This window comes from Notolepis coatsorum, assembly GCF_963971535.1.
Source record: "Notolepis coatsorum genome assembly, chromosome: 7".
NCBI lineage: Eukaryota > Metazoa > Chordata > Actinopteri > Aulopiformes > Paralepididae > Notolepis > Notolepis coatsorum.
The window spans coordinates 119,038,626-119,058,058 of record NC_140171.1 but is presented as its reverse complement, the minus strand read 5'-3'; the positions used below and the strand labels follow the sequence as shown (position 1 = coordinate 119,058,058).

The window sequence follows — 19,433 nt, the reverse complement described above, 5'->3', positions numbered from 1 at the left end:
ACATTGAAAACATTGTTCCCCTGCAGGAGATGATGATCAGACTAGACACACAATACATTACACACGCACTCCTCTCACTCACACACAGCGATCAGAGTAAGACACACACATACACACTCCTCTCACTCACACACAGCGATCAGAGTAAGACACACACACATACACACTCCTCTCACTCACACACAGCGATCAGAGTAAGACACACACACACACATTCACACTCCTCTCTCTCACACACAGCGATCAGAGTAAGACACACACACATTCACACTCCTCTCACTCACACACAGCGATCAGAGTAAGACACACACACATACACAAATTACACAGTACACACCTCTCACTCACACAGCGATCAGAGTAAGACACACACACAAATTACACAGTACACACACTCCTCTCACTCACACAGCGATCAGAGTAAGACACACACACATACACAAATTACACAGTACACACCTCTCACTCACACAGCGATCAGAGTAAGACACACACACAAATTACACAGTACACACACTCCTCTCACTCACACAGCGATCAGAGTAAGACACACACACATACACACACACACGGACTCCTCTCACACACAGCAAACAAAAGTGATTTAAAGTACACTTCCACTTTAATTTGTATTATTTAATTTATTTATCTTGTTATGAGTGATTGCTGTATTGTTCTTCAAATACATTTTCATTTAAAGTGGCTTAAAGATCCAAATTCAAATGTTTCATGAGTCATTATTTTAATTTGCTATGGGATCATCATGTTATGATGTTGTTGTTTGGTCCTGACAAGAGTCTCAAAGTCTGGGGTGATGGTAGACAAGCAACTCTGAGGTCATGCTCAATGTCCAATCTGTTCCTCTGCTCTGTCTTCAGCTGGACCAGAGCTGAGAAGCCACTTTCACAAAGATAGGTAATTAAAAAAAAAATATAAATCATTTTTTTTGTTGTTGTTTACATTGGTTTTCGATTAGTCGACTAATCGAAAAAATAATCGGCAGATTAGTCGACTACCAAATTAGTCATTAGTTGCAGCCCTAGTGTGAACACACGTCATCGGCGGAGAATGGGTTAAGAGCACTGGACATATTGTTGTTGCCCTTACTCAGGAGTCAGGACTCAGGAGGCATACTTGGGTCATGGTTGGACAAAGCAATATATGACCACTGATCCCAACTGACTGACACAGACACTATGTGTGTGTGTGTATATTTGTGTGCGTGTGAAGGCTAGGGTTGGGTACCAAACTCATTACCTTTAACTCAATGGACGCCAAGGGGGCGCTGTTTACCTTCTGGTTAGAACGCCATCGCAGTAATGCAATGGGGAGAATGCCGTGTTTGCGAGTGCTAAAACTATATGAAATATTATAGCTATGGATCTAATAAACACGTCGATTGTCAGTGAGTTTCTTCCAGTCAACATGAAAGAAACAGATACTTTTTTCATACATACATTTCCGTTTTATACCGTGGTGAATATGAATATAGTTCCAGAGCGATTCTGTCTAATCTCAAGAAACTCGAGCAAACTGTGCTTCAATGTATTTCCTTATAAATCGTGCCATTTGTCGCTTGATTTATGAATCGTTCTGAAAATAACGCTAGATTATCGGTATTATATGTGTCCTCATGCACGAACAGAAGCGGGGCTGAAAAGTCGCTTCTCCGTGCCTTAGTCGCCAACCGCACCCACACACACAACATGCGTGATCGTTACGAAAGAAACATCAGATTAACCCAAGATTGGTAACATAGAGTCCTTACCTCACATCTGATGTACTGCAAAAAGATTAATCCAATTCCTGATCGCCATTCCAAATATTGATCGTGTTTATTGATCCAAAACGCATAATCAACGCTGCTCCCAGTCTCCCCAGTCCATGTGTTATAACGATACTGCATGCCCGAGAAGGAAAACCTGGACCGGACTTCTTAGATCAGCGTACAGCCCAAGGGGGAGGGATTCCAATGATGTGCAATACCAGCCGGAAGGCGTTAGGCGGAGGTATTGGCCTTTTGCGAGCTCAGACCCATTCCCAATGATAACATCAGGCTGGATGGATGAAAAATGAATGGATATAGCTAATAAAAGAAATAACGATCAAAACCAAACTTTTCTCGTGATCGGCGCTCAACACATGGCGAGTTAACCTGACTTTTCTCGTGAATGGCGCTGAATGAGTTAAGGGTACAGACCGAATTACGTCGGTACTACCGAGTACCGATTCACGTTAGATCTGGGGCGACACGTTAGATTATGGGGCGACAACAGTCGTCTGGTAATCCGGAGGTTCCCGGTTCGATTCCCACTCCTCCCGGGCAGCGTGTTGAAGTGTCCTTGAGCAAGACACTTAACCCCTAATTGCTCCCGATGAGCAGGTTGGCACCTTGCATGGTTGCCTCCACCATCGGTGTGTGAATGTGTGAGTGAATGGGTAAAATGTGAGGAACAAATTGTAAAGCGCTTTGGATATACCGCCGCCTGGTGGATTTCGGGCGAGTTGCACTAAACTCTAGACCGGATGTGGCGCTCTGTGCATCGGGGAAAATCCTCCGGCAGAGCTATCTTGTTATGTTGATCAAGACAAACACTCGAGTGCATTTGATCGCTTTCGAGACGCAAGAATCAATATGCTTTCGGCGTTTATTGCGTCATACAAACGGAAAATGGATCTAGCAGATCGAAATCAAATAATTGGAAAAAAAATTCTCCAGACTCATCGGCCACAGGTACGAGGAATCTAACGTTAATTCCAGCTCGATTGTCCATTTATCGCATTGCAATCCATCCGATCAACTTATGATGTCGTACTAAGGAAAGCCGTTACTGACAATCAAGGAATCATAAACGACCCCCCCCCCTTTCCTTCATGCATGATGGAGCATAATGTATACCGAGCATATGCATTTGAATTTTTTAATATAGCGTGTATAGGAACAAAACGCCAATCGATTATGTATAATATGTGTCTGGGCCTATAACTCACGTTCTAGGAATTACTGGCTCTACACAAACATACTTATATTCACGACGGTACTAACACGACAATGTATGAATGGAAAAATATAACGTTCCCACATCCGGAACGATAGATACCCGATGTTGGGCCATAGTAATGTCGATATAGCTATAATATTTAAAAAGTTATAGCCCTGAGCGACTCCATAGGCTTACAGCACTGGCAGAGAGTGGCATAAGATGGGCAAACTGCGTGGCACAGAATGTGTTAAGGTGCAGAAATAGACATTACTTCTTAGTTTTAGGTCACTTGGAAGATTCATAAACGTAGCAATTTATATTTTATACACCCTCCTCATGATCACATTATACCCTCCTCCTAAATATAAAATGTGGTTATTGTAAACAATGTGACATTGTAGTCAAATCAAGAGGCTTTATCCGCCCAGTAACACAACAGCCATATACCACTAGGCAGTTTATTAACGTTAAGAAAGACTGTTCTTTATGTAAAGCTTTTTATGTGGGGCGTACTAAGCAACGGCTACAGGATCGCTTGGCCGAGCGTAAATATGCAGTAAGAACTGGAAATTGTGATTACGCTATTGTGAAACATTTTGTAACCTGGAGGAGGGTAACTAACTAGGAAGGTATAATGTAACCTGGAGGTGTTACAACCACGGCCAGAGCCGCTCTCTGCCCTGCTGTTTCCACGCCCTTATATGGGCAACTTCCTACTCCAGCGTTCACACGCTGTCACCTGGGATCAATCAACGCAGCTGAGAATCGTCTGCTCATCACCAACTGTCCGAGTGTTGCTACTCCTACCTAGGTACGTGGACGTAACCTACCTTGTCTCTCTGCCTGTCTCTCTGCTTCTCTCGGATTCACCCACACAGTCACACACTCACCTAAAGATACGACCAAATCCATAATGTCTTGCAGAGGCTTCGCCTACCATGGACAGAACAATGTAGCTACATGTTCTGTCGCCAGTTTTTTATTCGGGCCAAATACAATGCCGGTCAATAGACCTGTTCGCCGTATACGTCAGACTCAGTGTGCGCCAGGGTTGGAAATTAACGGCGGCTTGGGGCAAAATACCCTCGAAAATTTACCAAATGCCCTCGAAAATCAGTTAAGGGGGGCAAGAAAAGACCCCGACAGTTTACTAATTATATATATAATTATATATATGCTCTACAGTGCGAGCATTTCCCTCGTATTTGCCCCTAATAATATGTGTGTGCGAACCGGAAAAATCAAACACAGAAATGAGAACACAGTATGCGCTGGAAAAGAAAGTCACGGTACCGGCATAGGCAAGTTATACATTCAAAATCAGACAACGCAAAAAATTCAGCCAGCCATGAAGCCCATTCATTTTTATTTTGAGCAAAAGAGAGACGAGGAGAAAGAGGAATCCGGCGAGGCAGCTAATGTTACTGAGGCGGATAACGTTAGCGAAGTTAGCACACACACATACTGTGGGCCAGCCAGTGACTTTGGTGGTGTGTGCGCACAGATGTGTGTCCCGTTTCCATTTGCACACGCACATACACACATAGTAAGCCATCACTGGGAACGCTCAGAGGAAAGGGGGGCTGAGAATATCTGTGTCTATCTGTGTGTGTGTGTCTCGCTCTCTCTCCCTCTCTACATCTCTCTCTCCTGAACCTATTTCATTCAAAAGGAAGACATTGATGGACAGTAGCTATACGTATAAATTATAGCTCAGTTGTAGCTGTAACAGAATAATCAATAGCGTTTCAATTATAATGAATTAAATAATTGTATAAAGAATTGTCCATGTTCTGTCATCTAATAATAAATTCCATTGCCTTTCCTATCTGTATCAAAGTCAAAATGTTGGTATCGTGACAAGACTGCAACATACAAAAGCAGCTTGAGAACCGATATCCTTTGCGTCTAGTAGGCATGGGCCAATTTGTGATTTTGGTGGTATGTGCTATTTGTTTAGCCCTTAGTATGCACATGCACAGTATAATATGCATGTAAAAAATAGTTTGTTAATAAACTCTGTTACTTGAAAATTTTTCACTGTGCTCCTAAATTTCTTTGTGTGCTCCTAAATTTTTATTTAGATTTTATTTATTAAAATAAATGGGAAAAAGGTTAGCGTAGAGCCCTATATATGGAGACATTAACATTACGTTATCAAACATAGGGACGAAGACTGTAAAAAAAAGTGTCGACAATGTTTTATAATCTTTATGTTCATTTTCATCATAAAGATTCTGTGCCCCCGAAATAAAAAAAAAAGCCCCCGAAAATCAATGCCTGGATTTTTTTTTTTAAATGTCTAACCCTGGTGTGTGCGCACATCACCGGGGCAAAAAGGAACGTAATCCTGGTCAGATCAACGGGGCAGACTACAATATATTTGCATTTGTTAGCCATGCTAGCGATCTAAACTATCAATCCATGCCAAAGCTAAATATGTAAAAGGTGAAAGACTCACACTCACAGCCATGCTGATTTGGCAAAACGGCATCCAGCCATTTTCGTTTGAAACTACTTTTAGTCAGGGGGGTGTCATGGTTTCTCCATAGAGCCCTGTCGTATTCTTTTAGCGCAGCAGCTTGCGCAGGTCCGAGGCAACGTAGTCACGTGACTCAGTTGGTATTGCTGATTGGCTCGAATACGTTACGTTTTGTAAACAGCAAACAGGTCAATAGGAAAGGTGTCTTGTGTTTTACCCAAAAAGTTGGCTTGCCGAAGTATGATGTATAGTGTTTTTTAAGTCACCTGTTACTCATAGAGAACATGTTGCATGTATCCAAATAAAAGTGATAATAAAATAACCTGGTCATTTAAGCCCAGTTCAGTGATGTAAACATATCAAACTTTGTTTACATTTGTGTGGAACACTATGTAACAACCATCAAATGCACTCACAGCACACACATCCACACACACACAATCACTTTAAACAAACAACTCACTGCAGCACCCACTTTAACCACTTTAGAACACCTAAGCACACTTTATATTTATTGGTAAAGAATTTGCACTACAACCCATACCTCATTACACCTTACTGTAAATTGTACCTAAATTGTACCTCATCCCACTTCTGCTCTGCACTGTATAGTATATTGTATGGTAACTCAGTTACTTCTACTCTACATTGAGCACTGTATATATGTATATACTGAACACTTTTGTCTACGTACTTGACTTCTATTTTATACTTGCTATACTTATCTTATACTTATCTATTTTTGCCTAGCACAGTCTCTGGAGCGTAACAGAAAGAAGCATTTTGTATAAAAGTATTCTGTACTTCTGTATGACAACTAATAAAGAAACTTGAACTTGAACCAGGAGGATGGTATAATGGAACCAGGAGGAGGGTATAATGGAACCAGGAGGAGGGTATAATGGAACCAGGAGGAGGGTATAAATGTAACCAGGAGGAGGGTATAATGGAACCAGGAGGAGGGTATAATGGAACCAGGCGGAGGGTATAATGGAACCAGGAGGATGGTATAATGGAACCAGGCGGAGGGTATAATGGAACCAGGAGGAGGGTATAAATGGAACCAGGAGGAGGGTATAAATGGAACCAGGAGGAGGGTATAATGGAACCAGGAGGAGGGTATAATGGCACCAGGAGGAGGGTATAATGGAACCAGGAGGAGGCCGGAGGGTATAATGGAACCAGGAGGAGGGTATAATGGAACCAGGAGGAGGGTATAATGGAACCAGGAGGAGGGTATAATGGAACCAGGGAGGGTATAATGGAACCAGGAGGAGGCCGGAGGGTATAATGGAACCAGGGAGGGTATAATGGAACCAGGAGGAGGGTATAATGGAACCAGGAGGAGGGTATAATGGAACCAGGGAGGGTATAATGGAACCAGGAGGAGGGTATAATGGAACCAGGAGGAGGGTATAATGGAACCAGGAGGAGGCCGGAGGGTATAATGGAACCAGGGAGGGTATAATGGAACCAGGAGGATGGTATAATGGCTAGTCTAGTGCCCAAAAATGTGTCTTCTGTGTCATCTGGCCAAAAGCCTTGACGAGTAGGTCTAATCATTTGACTGATATGTATGCCAGAGTTTCCATTTTGAAGCGGACAGTGAAAAGAGGGTCATGGAGAGGGAGTATGGAGAAAACACAGAGACATCAGACAACGGAGACTCACTTCACCATTTATGGGCTGGGGGTAGATGCTTAGAGATTTGAGATCCCTCGCTGCACTCCTCAAAACATCCACACACACAAACACAGGCACGTGTGAGTGCACATGCAGAGACACAGAAATAGACATATACACGCACACAGGGACACGCACGCACAGGGACCCACACACACACACACACGTGCATAGGTATGCGTGCACAGTGCACACACAGGGACACATCTATGCACACTCAAACACACCCTGAGTCAGCGGATACTGCAGCCGCGTACCACAGGCGGCATGGTGCTAATACTGCATGTCAGCGTCTAAAGATAAGTGTTGTTTGTGTCGGGAGTCATGACCCAGATATTTGGAGCGCTGCCAGGGCGACGATACGGAGTGGTGTAATTTACGAAACTGTTAATATCAACTGATATCCTTAGGCAATACAGTCAAAACACTCGCCTATCACCGCAGAAACTCTGGGATCGAATCCAGCCGTCAGCGGTACCTCCGACTTGGTCAGTCGTCCCTACTAACACAATATCAGTGTTAACGGGTGGGAAGCCGGTGGGGTATGTGTCCTGGTCGTTGTAAACTGCGACTCCTACTGGACGGTCGGGGCGCCTGTTCAGCAGGGAGGGGATCTGGGGGAAATAGTGTGAACCTCTGCACGCGTTACGTTCTCCCAGTGAAACTCCTCGCTGTCAGGTGAAAAGAAGTGGCTGGCGACTCGTATCAGAGGCATGTGGTAGTTCTGCACCCTCCCCAGGCCGACAGCGGGGCAATGCGCACAACGACCAGGAAGGGAATTGGCATAAAGACTCAATTGGGATGGGTGAAAAATAAAAAAAAAAATAAAAAAAGATAGAAAATGTATTCTGTGATTCGAGAACCAGCAGTACGTACGAGCCGCTGGAGACCAACGCGGTCATCGAGGAGATGGCATCGGCCCACTGAGACACATGCCGATAACACGTCTCGTCTCAACTTCAATGTGACAGATGCAGATGTTAACTCAACCAGTGTTGTAGTACTCTGGACTCTGACTTGTTAATTGATAAATAGTTATAATAACATTGCGGTAGGCTACAGTAATGTTATAATAACGTTGTGGTAGGCTACAGTAATGTTATAATAATGTTGTGGTAGGCTACAGTAATGTTATAATAACGTTATGGTAGGCTACAGTAATGTTATAATAACGTTGCTGTGTAGACTATAGTAATGTTATAATAACGTTGCGGTAGGGGCGGCTGGGTGGCGTAGCGGAGAGATTGCGCTCGTCACCAATGCAAGAGACTCCGGTATCGAATCCCAGTCTCAGCATTGCCTTTGGCTTGGGCCGGCCGTCGTACTGGCTCATTTGGTAGAGTCAGCGGGTGGAAGTCGATGGGTGGGGATTGGACGTTGTGGACAGCGACCCCTACAGGTCGGTTGGGAGACGCCTGCACAGCAGAGACAGGAAATGGCGGGGGTAGTGTGAGCCTCCCATGCGTTACAGTAATGTTATAATAACGTTGTGGTAGGCTACAGTAATGTTATAATAACGTTGTGGTAGGCTACAGTAATGTTATAATAATGTTGTGGTAGGCTACAGTAATGTTATAATAATGTTGTGGTAGGCTACAGTAATGTTATAATAAGGTTGTGGTAGGCTACAGTAATGTTATAATAACGTTGTGGTAGGCTACAGTAATGTTATAATAAGGTTGTGGTAGGCTACAGTAATGTTATAATAACGTTGTGGTAGGCTACAGTAATGTTATAATAATGTTATGGTAGACTACAGCAAATTATAATCTTATGGGCCATGTTGGCCGGACAAAAAAACTGCAAGCGTAAACCCTGCTTCCAGGTTGAACCTGCACCATCCCTGTGCGATGGGTTTCATTATTCAATGTGCGTGGCTCAATGTTGGCCAATCTTTTGGCTGTGGTCGGCCATTTTTTATCCCGCTGAAAACCTATAGTGAGCAGAGCGTCACGCAATGATAAACACACTCATACACTAACACTTATATGGACTGATAAAGGGAGCGGACTGGATTTGAACTGTTATGAATTGCTCAATTTAACTCATTCAGCGCCAGCTATTATCCTCATCCTGTAGTCAATGGGCCACGCTAAAATATAGGCATTTTCACTGTGCGTCACAATGTTTGCAGAGCTATATCTATATTCTATATTATAGCTATGGAGACAATACTATGGCTCATTTGACAGTATACGTCCGCGTGTTATCCCATGGTGAATATTGTATAGTTTCAGAGTGATCCGGGCTAATTCCTGGAAGCTGCGTTATGGAGCACTATGTGAATTTTGCTAAAGTCGTTCGCGTTGCTCGTCTGGACACGTTACTATTTCCAAATCAAAGGTATATAATAGGTATTATGTTTCATCATGAATGCATCAAAGGGGGGGGGGGTCGTTTTTTGATGCTCTGATCGTCAGCAATGGCATACGTTTTGAATACTACATACGTTGATCGTTGCGATCGATGTGAAATCATTGTTGGATCAAAGTAGGTTTGATGTCATATAGTCCTTACCTTTACTAGGAGGTATCCCAAAATGAATATTCCAATTGTCTGATCGCGATTTCCAGTATTGATGTCCATGAAATGGCACAAAATATGCATCAAGTGTGCTGAACGCGTTCCAACTTGCTAGAATGAACCGCTTCACTTGGCCGGGTCAAAATACTCCACCCGGATCATATAAAATGTAACACACAGTGTGAAATAAGGTTTCAAATGGTAGGAGATACTGCCACCTAGCAGGATTCGGCCGGAATTGCACTCTCGAGGTCTCAGAATGAGTTCCAATGGTAACACAGAGGTCCGTGAGAGTGTATAGCAGTGGTCACCAACCTTTTTAAGCCCAAGATCACTTTTTTTTATTTTTGGTGAAGGCAAGATCTACCTATTGAAGCGTTGAGAGTAAAAGACAGCCAAGATTGTACTTTAAACTAAATTACTTTTATCTGCCTGTATTCTAATTACATGCAATGCTTTGGTCCAACATTAAAACATCAAAGTAGAACTGTAATATGTACTTTCTCAGTCAGTGCTAAGTGCAGTCATCTTATGCAGCATCACTTTTCACATCAAAACAAAAGTAGAACTGTAATGTGGACTTTCTCATATTATTAACATTGACAAACATATTTACAATTAGCATTTTATAAAGTAGAACTGTAATGTGTACTTTCTCAGTCAGTGCTAAGTGCAGTCATCTTATGCAGCATCACTTTTCACATCAAAACAAAAGTAGAACTGTAATGTGGACTCTCATATTATTAACATTAGAAAATGCTAATTATAAATATGTTTGTCAAAGTAGAACTGCCATATGTACTTTCTCAGTCAGTGCTAAGTGCAGTAATCGTATGCAGCATCACTTTTCACATCAAAACAAAAGTAGAACTGTAATGTGGACTCTCAGGGAAAGATAAAAAAATAAATAAAAAGATTTCATGGAAAGATCTACAGGGAAGGTCTCAAAGATCGACCAGTCGATCAAGATCGACGGGTTGGTGACCACTGGTGTATAGGATATTAAAATCGAAGAAAAAAAAAGAACGATCTAAAAACATAATATTCCGTTTTTGGCGCTCAACGGTTGGCGAGCAAACACGTGCTATTACGTGATTGGCGCTGAAAGTGTTAATAATGATCATATCAAATATGGACTGAGTATAATCATGAATGGATGAATGAAGTCTTTTAAAACTGCTGCAATATGAACTGCACGAAACCTTAGGGGTTGCACTGTCACACATTCTTTGGACCACAGATCCTGTGGTTTTTATATTGCACTATTGTACTGCCCTTCAGGACACTGCAAATGTCGTTGTACGTTGCTCTGCTGTGTATAATGACAATAAACTGAATTTAATTGAATTGTCTATAGTAACTCTATGGCTGAAGGTGATACATAAATCACCTTCAGCCACCGTGGCGGCACGGTGGTGTAGTGGTCACTGTCGCGTGTCGCCTCACAGCTAGAAGGTCCAGGGTTCGATTCCCGCTTGGGGACCAGGTTTCTGCGTTGCCAGGTACCCAGGTGGGGTATCTCCCGGGCCTTTCTGTGTGGAGTTTGCATGTTCTCCCCGTGCTCGCAAGGGTTTCCCCTCCTGATAAGATAAACCCAATGGAAAAACATGCACAACAGATCACTAACGCTGTCACGTCCCTGACGAAGACAGACAGGAGCACTTGGATTGGTCCCCGGGGCGCTGCCCCACACCGCAGCCCTTATCTGCTCCCGGCTGCCCTTGGGGGGAAGGACGACGGGATGGGTCAAGCGCAGAGACTCAATTTCTTTGGCGACCCAAATGTGTGTGCCGCCCATTGCATGTGTGTCACTGCATGATGAATAAAGACTTCTTCAAAAAGTCCAGTTATTATTATTAAATGGTGTGTTCTTCTTCCTCACCTTGGTGCTGCTGTATGAGGGCAGGTTGGACCGCGGAGTTGACCAGGCCGCCGGGCACGTCCCTGAGGTACTGCTTGAGCAAGCTGGCCACCGTACACACGTCGGCTTCAGAGAGGAAGTCCACGTCTTCGCCGCTATCCAGACGCCGCTTGAGGGTCTCCACGGTACGTGCGTTCCCGTTCACCCGGAACAAGCCCTCCTGACGCAGTGCTGCGAATGGAAAGACCCGGGATTTTACCATCTCAACAAAGTCAGCAAGTTTAAGTTTAAGCCCATTAGCCACAGCTATTCTTCCTGAGGTCCATAACACACAAAATACAGTTGCAGACTTTATACACGCAGCCATTCACATGGCATACAGACAAATTAAAAACAACAAGACATGCTCCTAACCTTCAAGGCGCAGCTGAAAACCCACCTGTTCAGGTTGGCGTTTGGCCACATACACACGTGAACTGGTGATTTCGTTTCTTCCGTTTTTGTCCGTGCCTATCTTTATATTGTATGTTTTTATGAGTTGACCTGTTCTTTTTTGTTTTTAAACTTGTGAAGCACTGTTTTTATATTGTATGTTTTTATGAATTGCCCTGTTCATTCTTTTGTTTTTAAACTTGTGAAGCACTGTTTTTACAGTTTTTATATTGTATGTTTTTATGAATTGCCCTGTTCATTCTTTTGTTTTTAAACTTGTGAAGCACTCTGTGCATTTGTGGTGGGAAGGGTGCTATATAAAAAAGTCTTACTTACTAATCAATTCATAATACAATACAGCTTAATATACAATTTTGCTTTTTCATACATTATCTGCGTTTATATCAATGATTAAATCTTCTAATTATATATCCATATCAGACACATACATTTTCATTTGCCTATATCCCTATCTCCTTATCAGACACATACATTTTCATTTACATACACACCTTTAATATCCATTAGGGAATGTCAGTTTCTCTTGTTGAAAATGTTGTTTTACCAAGATTCTTTATTATTCTCCTGTGCAACATGGCTCTTCTACAGGCTAGTTCTCCAACCTTCAGGAAACGCAGACCGTGAAGAAGCACTAGCAAAGAAAATCTTGTCATTTAATCTTGCATCGAGTATTATCTTATCTTACTTGAAAACAGGTGAAAAGATTTGCCAGCAGGTTGAATTTCATGGTTACCGTAGATACCAATTCTTGAGTCCTAAACTGCTGGTTATGGGCCGATACGGAGTAGCCATCCATTACTTTTACTGAACAGTATAGACTCATGTGTGTGTCACTGGACAGGAATAATTTAGATATACCGGTAGGCTAATACCCTTTTTCTCCATTAGAGAGATGTAACAACATCCTTCTCTGTTGTGGAGAAATGCAACAAATCAAGTCACCTTTGCTTGGATTTCAGGGGAAACTCTGAAATACCTCCATGCAGACACTGCTCACTCCTTCATGGAAATGTGAGTGTATCCAGAACCCTTGCTCCCCATTGGCTTCCTCTACAGCGGGGGTGTCAAACTCATTTTCACAGAGGGCCACATCAGCATTATGGTTGCCCTCAAAGGGCCAAATACCATATAAATGTTAATGTAATGTAAAATAAATGTAGCTACTCATTTACATATTGTTAAACATGTTGTTTCTGTATTTATTACTTATTCAAGTTATACATATTGCATATGCATTTGCATAGATGTAAACATATATGTTAGCTTATGTTATTTTAACAAATCATTTTAGTTTATCAGAACCCCATATTACTCCATCAATCAATGATCAAACCATTCAAGTAAATAACAAAAAAGAATATCATCAAATACAAGCTATGACATTAAGTTTGTTCAAAACCTTTTTGTCACAGTCAAGAGGGGCAGAACTAACAACTGTGAGCTGCAAAGAACACGTGGGACAGATGTAGCAGATGTTACAAAAACAAATGGCTGCACACAACCTTGCAGAGGCCATACATCCAACTAATGGAAGATAGTTTAATTAACTTTAATTAACAGATTGCAGAATGGGTACAGTACAGTACAGCTCAATACACACAATTGTTAAGGGGATGCAGACCAGAGAAAGACTTTCGACTTGTTTACATCAGGGTCCCCCATTTTCAATTCGTAATGAAATTTCTATTATGTGTCTGCATGAACACACAACTGTACCTGTACTCAAAAATAACTAAATAAGGGTTGTCTCAGTTCACAACTATATTGGTCAAGTTTCGGGTGGGACTTGTTTGCGTCCCTACAGCTTCTTATTCAATTGAGCGAGATGCTCGGTTATGTCACACAGCCAGTTTGCATCTGACAGTTCAGACAATATTTCTTCAACCCTTTGTTACCTATTCCGCCTGGATCTTTTTTGTATTTTGGGCTGTAAAATTGTCAAAGAATGTCTGAGGAGTAAGTGCTTTTGGCTTTTTTCCTTTGTTACTTCATCAATACCTCAGATGTTCAACATACATGTATGTGTAAGAATGTGTAATAACTAAGGCTGTCAAAGTTAAAGCTTTATTAACGCATTAACCCACAATTATTTTAACACAGCTATTTTTTAACCCAAAAATAGTTTTTGTTTTTTACCAGAGCTCTTGGGGGCCACATCAAATGACGTGGCGGGCCACATTTGGCCCGCGGGCCATGAGTTTGACACCTATGCTCTACAGCAGTGGTGCCCAACCAGTCGATCGCGATCGACAGGTAGATCGCGGGCTGATTTCAAGTAGATCTTGATTAATAAAATGTTATTATTAAATCAACTCTTCCTCTCCTTGTTAACTACAACAAGCAATGCTGTTTGTTATTTAAGATGAGGTCGGACTCGGCACTGACAGATTTGTGTTCATTATGCTGCTTTTATAAAGCCTCAAATGACGGCTTACAATATACAATTTTGGCTGGTAGCTCTCGGGCTAGGTGGTAAATAAAAAAGTAGATCTTGGTTCAAAAAAGGTTGGCCACCCCTGCTCTACAGGATAAATATCAAAGTCCTCCTCTTGGCCTATAAAGCCCTAAACAGACTACGTCAGTGATGTCACCTGAGCCCCCATGCTCTCTCCGGTCTAACCAATCCCCACTGTTCCAAGCCCCCCCCCCTACCTGCAATTAAAAACATCACCAAAACAATAAATATATAATATAAATGAATAATCACGTCTCGTGCCTTCTCGTATCATTGTTATGCCGATGACACTCAACTCTTCCTCTCCTTCCCTCCCTCAGATATCCACGTCTCTGAGCGGATCTCGGCCTGTCTGTCCGACATCTCCGCCTGGATGACGTCCAACCACCTCAAACTGAACCTAAGCTAAACAGAATTGCTTCACCTGCCGGCCAAATCCTCCCCCCTGACCGACCTTTCCATCACAGTCGAGAATTCAACTGTGACCGCGTCCCCGACCGCCAAGAACCTTGGTGTTGTGAAGGATCAGATTAAACCGAATATATATATTTGTTTATGGATATATATTTAATAGTATTTGTATATCGTTTGATATCCCCTGTATATTCCTTGTACAATATGCACTGAATATCCCTTTAGTCTACTAAACAGCCCATAATAGTTTCATTCTACCATTGGACGAGAACCTGGCGCCAGCAGCCATACCCCTAGGTTCAAGTTCAATCGTGCCGACCAACATGTCGTGGCAAGCCCGGTTCCGCGTAGGAATACGTCTGGCGAAATACGAATGGTACTATTTGTTCACAGCGCATATATATATGGCGCAAGTAAAGTAGAACTTTCTTTTAGTCCATTAGTTCTTTACCCTCCAACCGAGTAACAGACGCGAAGCCTCACCCACGACGCACGTGTGGTGCAGTAAGGCCTACTTGGCCTCAGAATAGGCATTGAGATATCGTGTGGATTAATAGTTGAATTGTCATAGTTTGGCACTATACCGTCGAGTTGGACGTATTTCTATTAAGCTAATAATAGTCTATTATGTATGGTGCATCGTTCGGTTAGAGTTATAAAGTGAGCAGCACCCGCATCGTTCCTGACGTTATCTGGAGTCTTAACCAGGCTGGGCAGACCACTTGTGGTGCTTGCATCCGAGGAGCTCCGGGCCAGTACGAGTGGACCTGTACATTGGATTACTTTACCCGGACGACGGCGAGCCTTCCACGGCTTGGATTATCTACGTGCTTTGGGTGCTTTGATTATTCTATGGATAACGGCCAACACTGCTGAGTGTTGGAACTACCCCCCGGAGAGGAGTCCAGGTGAGACGGCGCTCTACACCAGTGAGGTCGCCTCACGTCTCTCCGTTGTGGACCGGCAGCTACCGTCCACCAGAGGGTCCAGCTGTATTCATCTGCGGACCGAGGTTCTGTGGGCATCGTGTTCAGGACTCTGAATTCTCCCAAGAAATCGTCGGCCAGATGGGATACCGCCAGCGGCTCTTCTAACCCCCCCTCCTACTGTCTTACAACCAGCGGGACCCCCCCCCCCCCTTAGTGTATCCAGCTATAATCATTTAAGTACCATCGCTATAGTTCCCTAAAGAACCAGGTTGTATATTTACTCCCTGCGTAACCAGAGATTGGACATTCAATGTTGATTTACCTACGAATACTCATTTGCCATACAAGTGCATTTCAAATCATAAATGTCATCAAGTGAACGTTGTATATACCCTTTGCTATATAAAATATTCGATTTGTACATTTGTGTGGACTTCGTTTCATCAGGTGGGAAAGTGTTCATCATATCTATATCATGTACTGGATGGCCAGAAGTTAAAGTACAAGAGGTAGTGGTTTAATAATACCATACTTATCAATACAGTCAGGGAATTGTACCCCTCAGTTACAATTGGTCCTTCGAGCCGGAGGGTAACTAGTGTAATATTAATATAGTGTTATTAATATTAAAATGGCCTATGATGAACACTCCACGAAACGGTCCTCCTAACGTAGAACGCCCGCAGCGCAGACGACAGCCACCTCAGTACTTAGAGGATTACGCTGTCAGTCAACTACCTAGCCTTCGACAAACGGTAAACGCGGTAAAAGTAGAAAGTAAAATTATGTCTGACCTTAACGACCAGGTTTCCCCGACCACAGAGGCCCTAGTAGGTTCTAATGTAACTGACCAAGCTCACGGTGGGGACCAGGAGGGAGCTGACATGCCTTTACCCCCCGCCAATACCGAAGAAGTAGTCCCCGACCAGCCCCGGGAGGAAGACAACTCTACAGAGAGAGAACTCTGCACGGAAGAAGAGGAGGAGAGCGCAGAGGAAATAGAGCTCCAGGACTCCCCAACGAGTACACCCAGGAGCGGCTCACCCAGGAGCGGCTCACCTCCACAACCGCCTTCCCCCAGCGAAGCGGAGAGGATGCTACAACAGGCGTTCCTCGTCAGCCTGACAGCCTCTACCGAACGCGATTGACTTCAGGGTGAACGCGATCGACTTCAGGGCGAACGCGATCGACTCCAAGCACAGCAACGGAGCAAAGAAGAGCGCATACGCCTGGAGATGAGACGCCTTCAGACGGAAGAGAATATGGCAAGAGACCGGGCCGACGCCCAGCGCGCCGCTGCCGGTGCCCAAAGAGAAGCAGATCTCACCAAGCGCGAAGTCGAGCGCGACAAGTTACAAGCGCAGCTAATGGAGCAGCTGATCCTCAAGGCAACACCCTCTCCCTCCGCCAGGGGTTCAAGGAACTCGTCGAGACAACAGTCAAGGGCAGCGTCTCCTAACCGAGCAAGCGACCCTGAACTTGACCAACAGACCAAGCCTATACCCCCCGCAGACCCCCTTCCCAGACCGGTCCAAGCGAGACCCAGCTACAAGGAAGGAGCGGCATACACTGCGGAGAAGCTAAATAAACGACTACAGGATCTGGAAGACCTGATAGAGGAAGAAGAGGGAGAGGAGGAGAACCAAGCCCGACGACAGCACAGTACTCCACCGGACCAGGAGGTCCAGTACAGCCCAGGCTATACCCCCGCGGCGCTGCGCTACAGACCCCCGACTCTATTCACGGGTGAGCACGACGCACGACCAGCCCCGAGGAATAGCACCTGGACCAGCGGGCCATGGTACCCTGTCGGTACCAGCCCACAGAGAGGCGCAAGAGGGGACTCGCCTAGGAGGTCTCTCCCCCAACGCTCGCCGATGTATCAGCCATCCACGGCGTCATACATTGCCACGCCGTCGTTTCCAGACTTCACCTATGAGAACCGAGCACAGTACACGGAGCTCCGGATGTGCTTAGAGACAATGATGGTGGATGTCGCTGATGAACGCCACAAGTATGCAATATTACTGAAGCACCTGAAAGTACCGCGAGCGCACAATATAGCGCTAGCCTATGCCACCTCTACGACCCCATACACCGCGGCCTTAGCAGCGCTGGATCAGAGATATGGACGTATATGGGATTACGTAATCCAAGAGATAAGGCATATTGATCGCCTACCCCCAGCAACAGACAATCGCTCATTAGACGACCTGTCAATCAAAGTGCAGTCCCTGGTAGGGATGCTGGGAGCGCAACGGGAAAAGGGCATGCATGAGCTATACGCCAACTCTAACACCCGCAAGACAAGAGCGTTTTAGGCGGCAGAGGGACTACCGGGATCCTAACGGCCCCGAACCATCCCTCCTTGATCTAGCCGACTTCCTGGCGAGAGAAGTCAGCAGCTTACGACTGGATACGTTCGGGCGGAGCACGCCAAGCTCCAGAGAGGGACCCAGGAGAATAAATGATGGAAGAAGATCGGTGACTGTCATGCACCAATCAGAGTCAGTACCGAGCAGTAAGAGCCACAGTACCCCCTCGAGAAAAGAGAAGTGGAAGATGGTGTGCCCCTACTGTGAGAAAGAACACTGGCTGTCACAATGTGACCTGTTCACAAAGATGAATGCAGAAGAAGTGAGTCAATGGATAAAGTCCAACAGGCGCTGTTACCGATGTGCGCGCAGTCACATGGCAGCCGAATGCCGCCTAAAGAAAAGGTGCAGTCGGTGCGACGGAGCCCATCTAGATATACTACACAACAGTAACAGAAGACGGCCTTCACCTGCACCATCGAGCGGCACCAAGGCAAGTGTCATGTACATTGAACCCGCCAGCAGCAGCGGCGCCCAAGTGCTCTTAAAGGTAGTCCGTGTGACATTGAGCTACCAAGATAAAGTCATGGACACTTACGCCGTCCTTGATGACGGGTCAGAGAAGACCCTTCTGCTCGCGTCCGCTGCGGCCCAGCTGGGACTGCGGGGGAGCGAGAACCAAATGACGATTCGGACAATAAGAAGAGATTTAAAGACGATAAAGGGCGAGAATGTCTCCTTCACTATCGCAGCAAACGGGCAGCCAGAGCGACGGTATAGGATTACAAATGCTTTCACCAGCCAAGAAATAGGACTATCGCAGTACACCTACCCTATCGCCAAGTTGATGGATAAATATGTGCACCTGCGTCAACTACCTATCCCGCTCATAGACGGCGCTACCCCGAGCCTGCTGATAGGCTCCGACCATGCAGAACTCGTAGTCCCGATTGACCGGGTCCATACAGGACCCCGAGGCTGTCCTGCAGCAGTCGAGACCCGCCTAGGGTGGACACTACAAGGCCCCCTCGCTAAATCTCTCAACCGAACAGCAGCCACTAGCTGCCTCCACTCCAGAACGACAGAAGAAGACACCACTCTCCTGCAGCATGTCGAGAGGCTATGGACACTAGAGACAATGCCCTTTAAGAACGAAAAGAAAGATATTCGTTCTAAAGAAGACATTTACGCCATCAACCTACTCGAGCAAGGGACAAAGAGAGTCACAGTCGGCGGAGTGATGAGATACGCAACTCCACTCCTGAGGCGAGAGGGAATGCCCACCTTTCACGCAAAGAAAGACGCCACGGAGCGCTATCTATTGAACACGGAGC

The 19,433-nt window shown here is 44.7% G+C and overlaps 1 protein-coding gene across 3 annotated transcripts in view; it reads right to left on the bottom strand.

Annotated features, from left to right (window-relative positions):
* fam13a (family with sequence similarity 13 member A) overlaps window positions 1-19,433 on the bottom strand; it is a 259,712-nt gene that overhangs the window by 193,041 nt on the left and 47,238 nt on the right. For all 3 annotated transcript variants that reach the window (XM_084319360.1, XM_084319361.1, XM_084319362.1), the window contains exon 3: window positions 11,555-11,764. In XM_084319360.1, coding sequence (XP_084175486.1) covers window positions 11,555-11,764 — 210 coding nt within the window. The remainder of the gene's footprint in view (window positions 1-11,554; window positions 11,765-19,433) is intronic.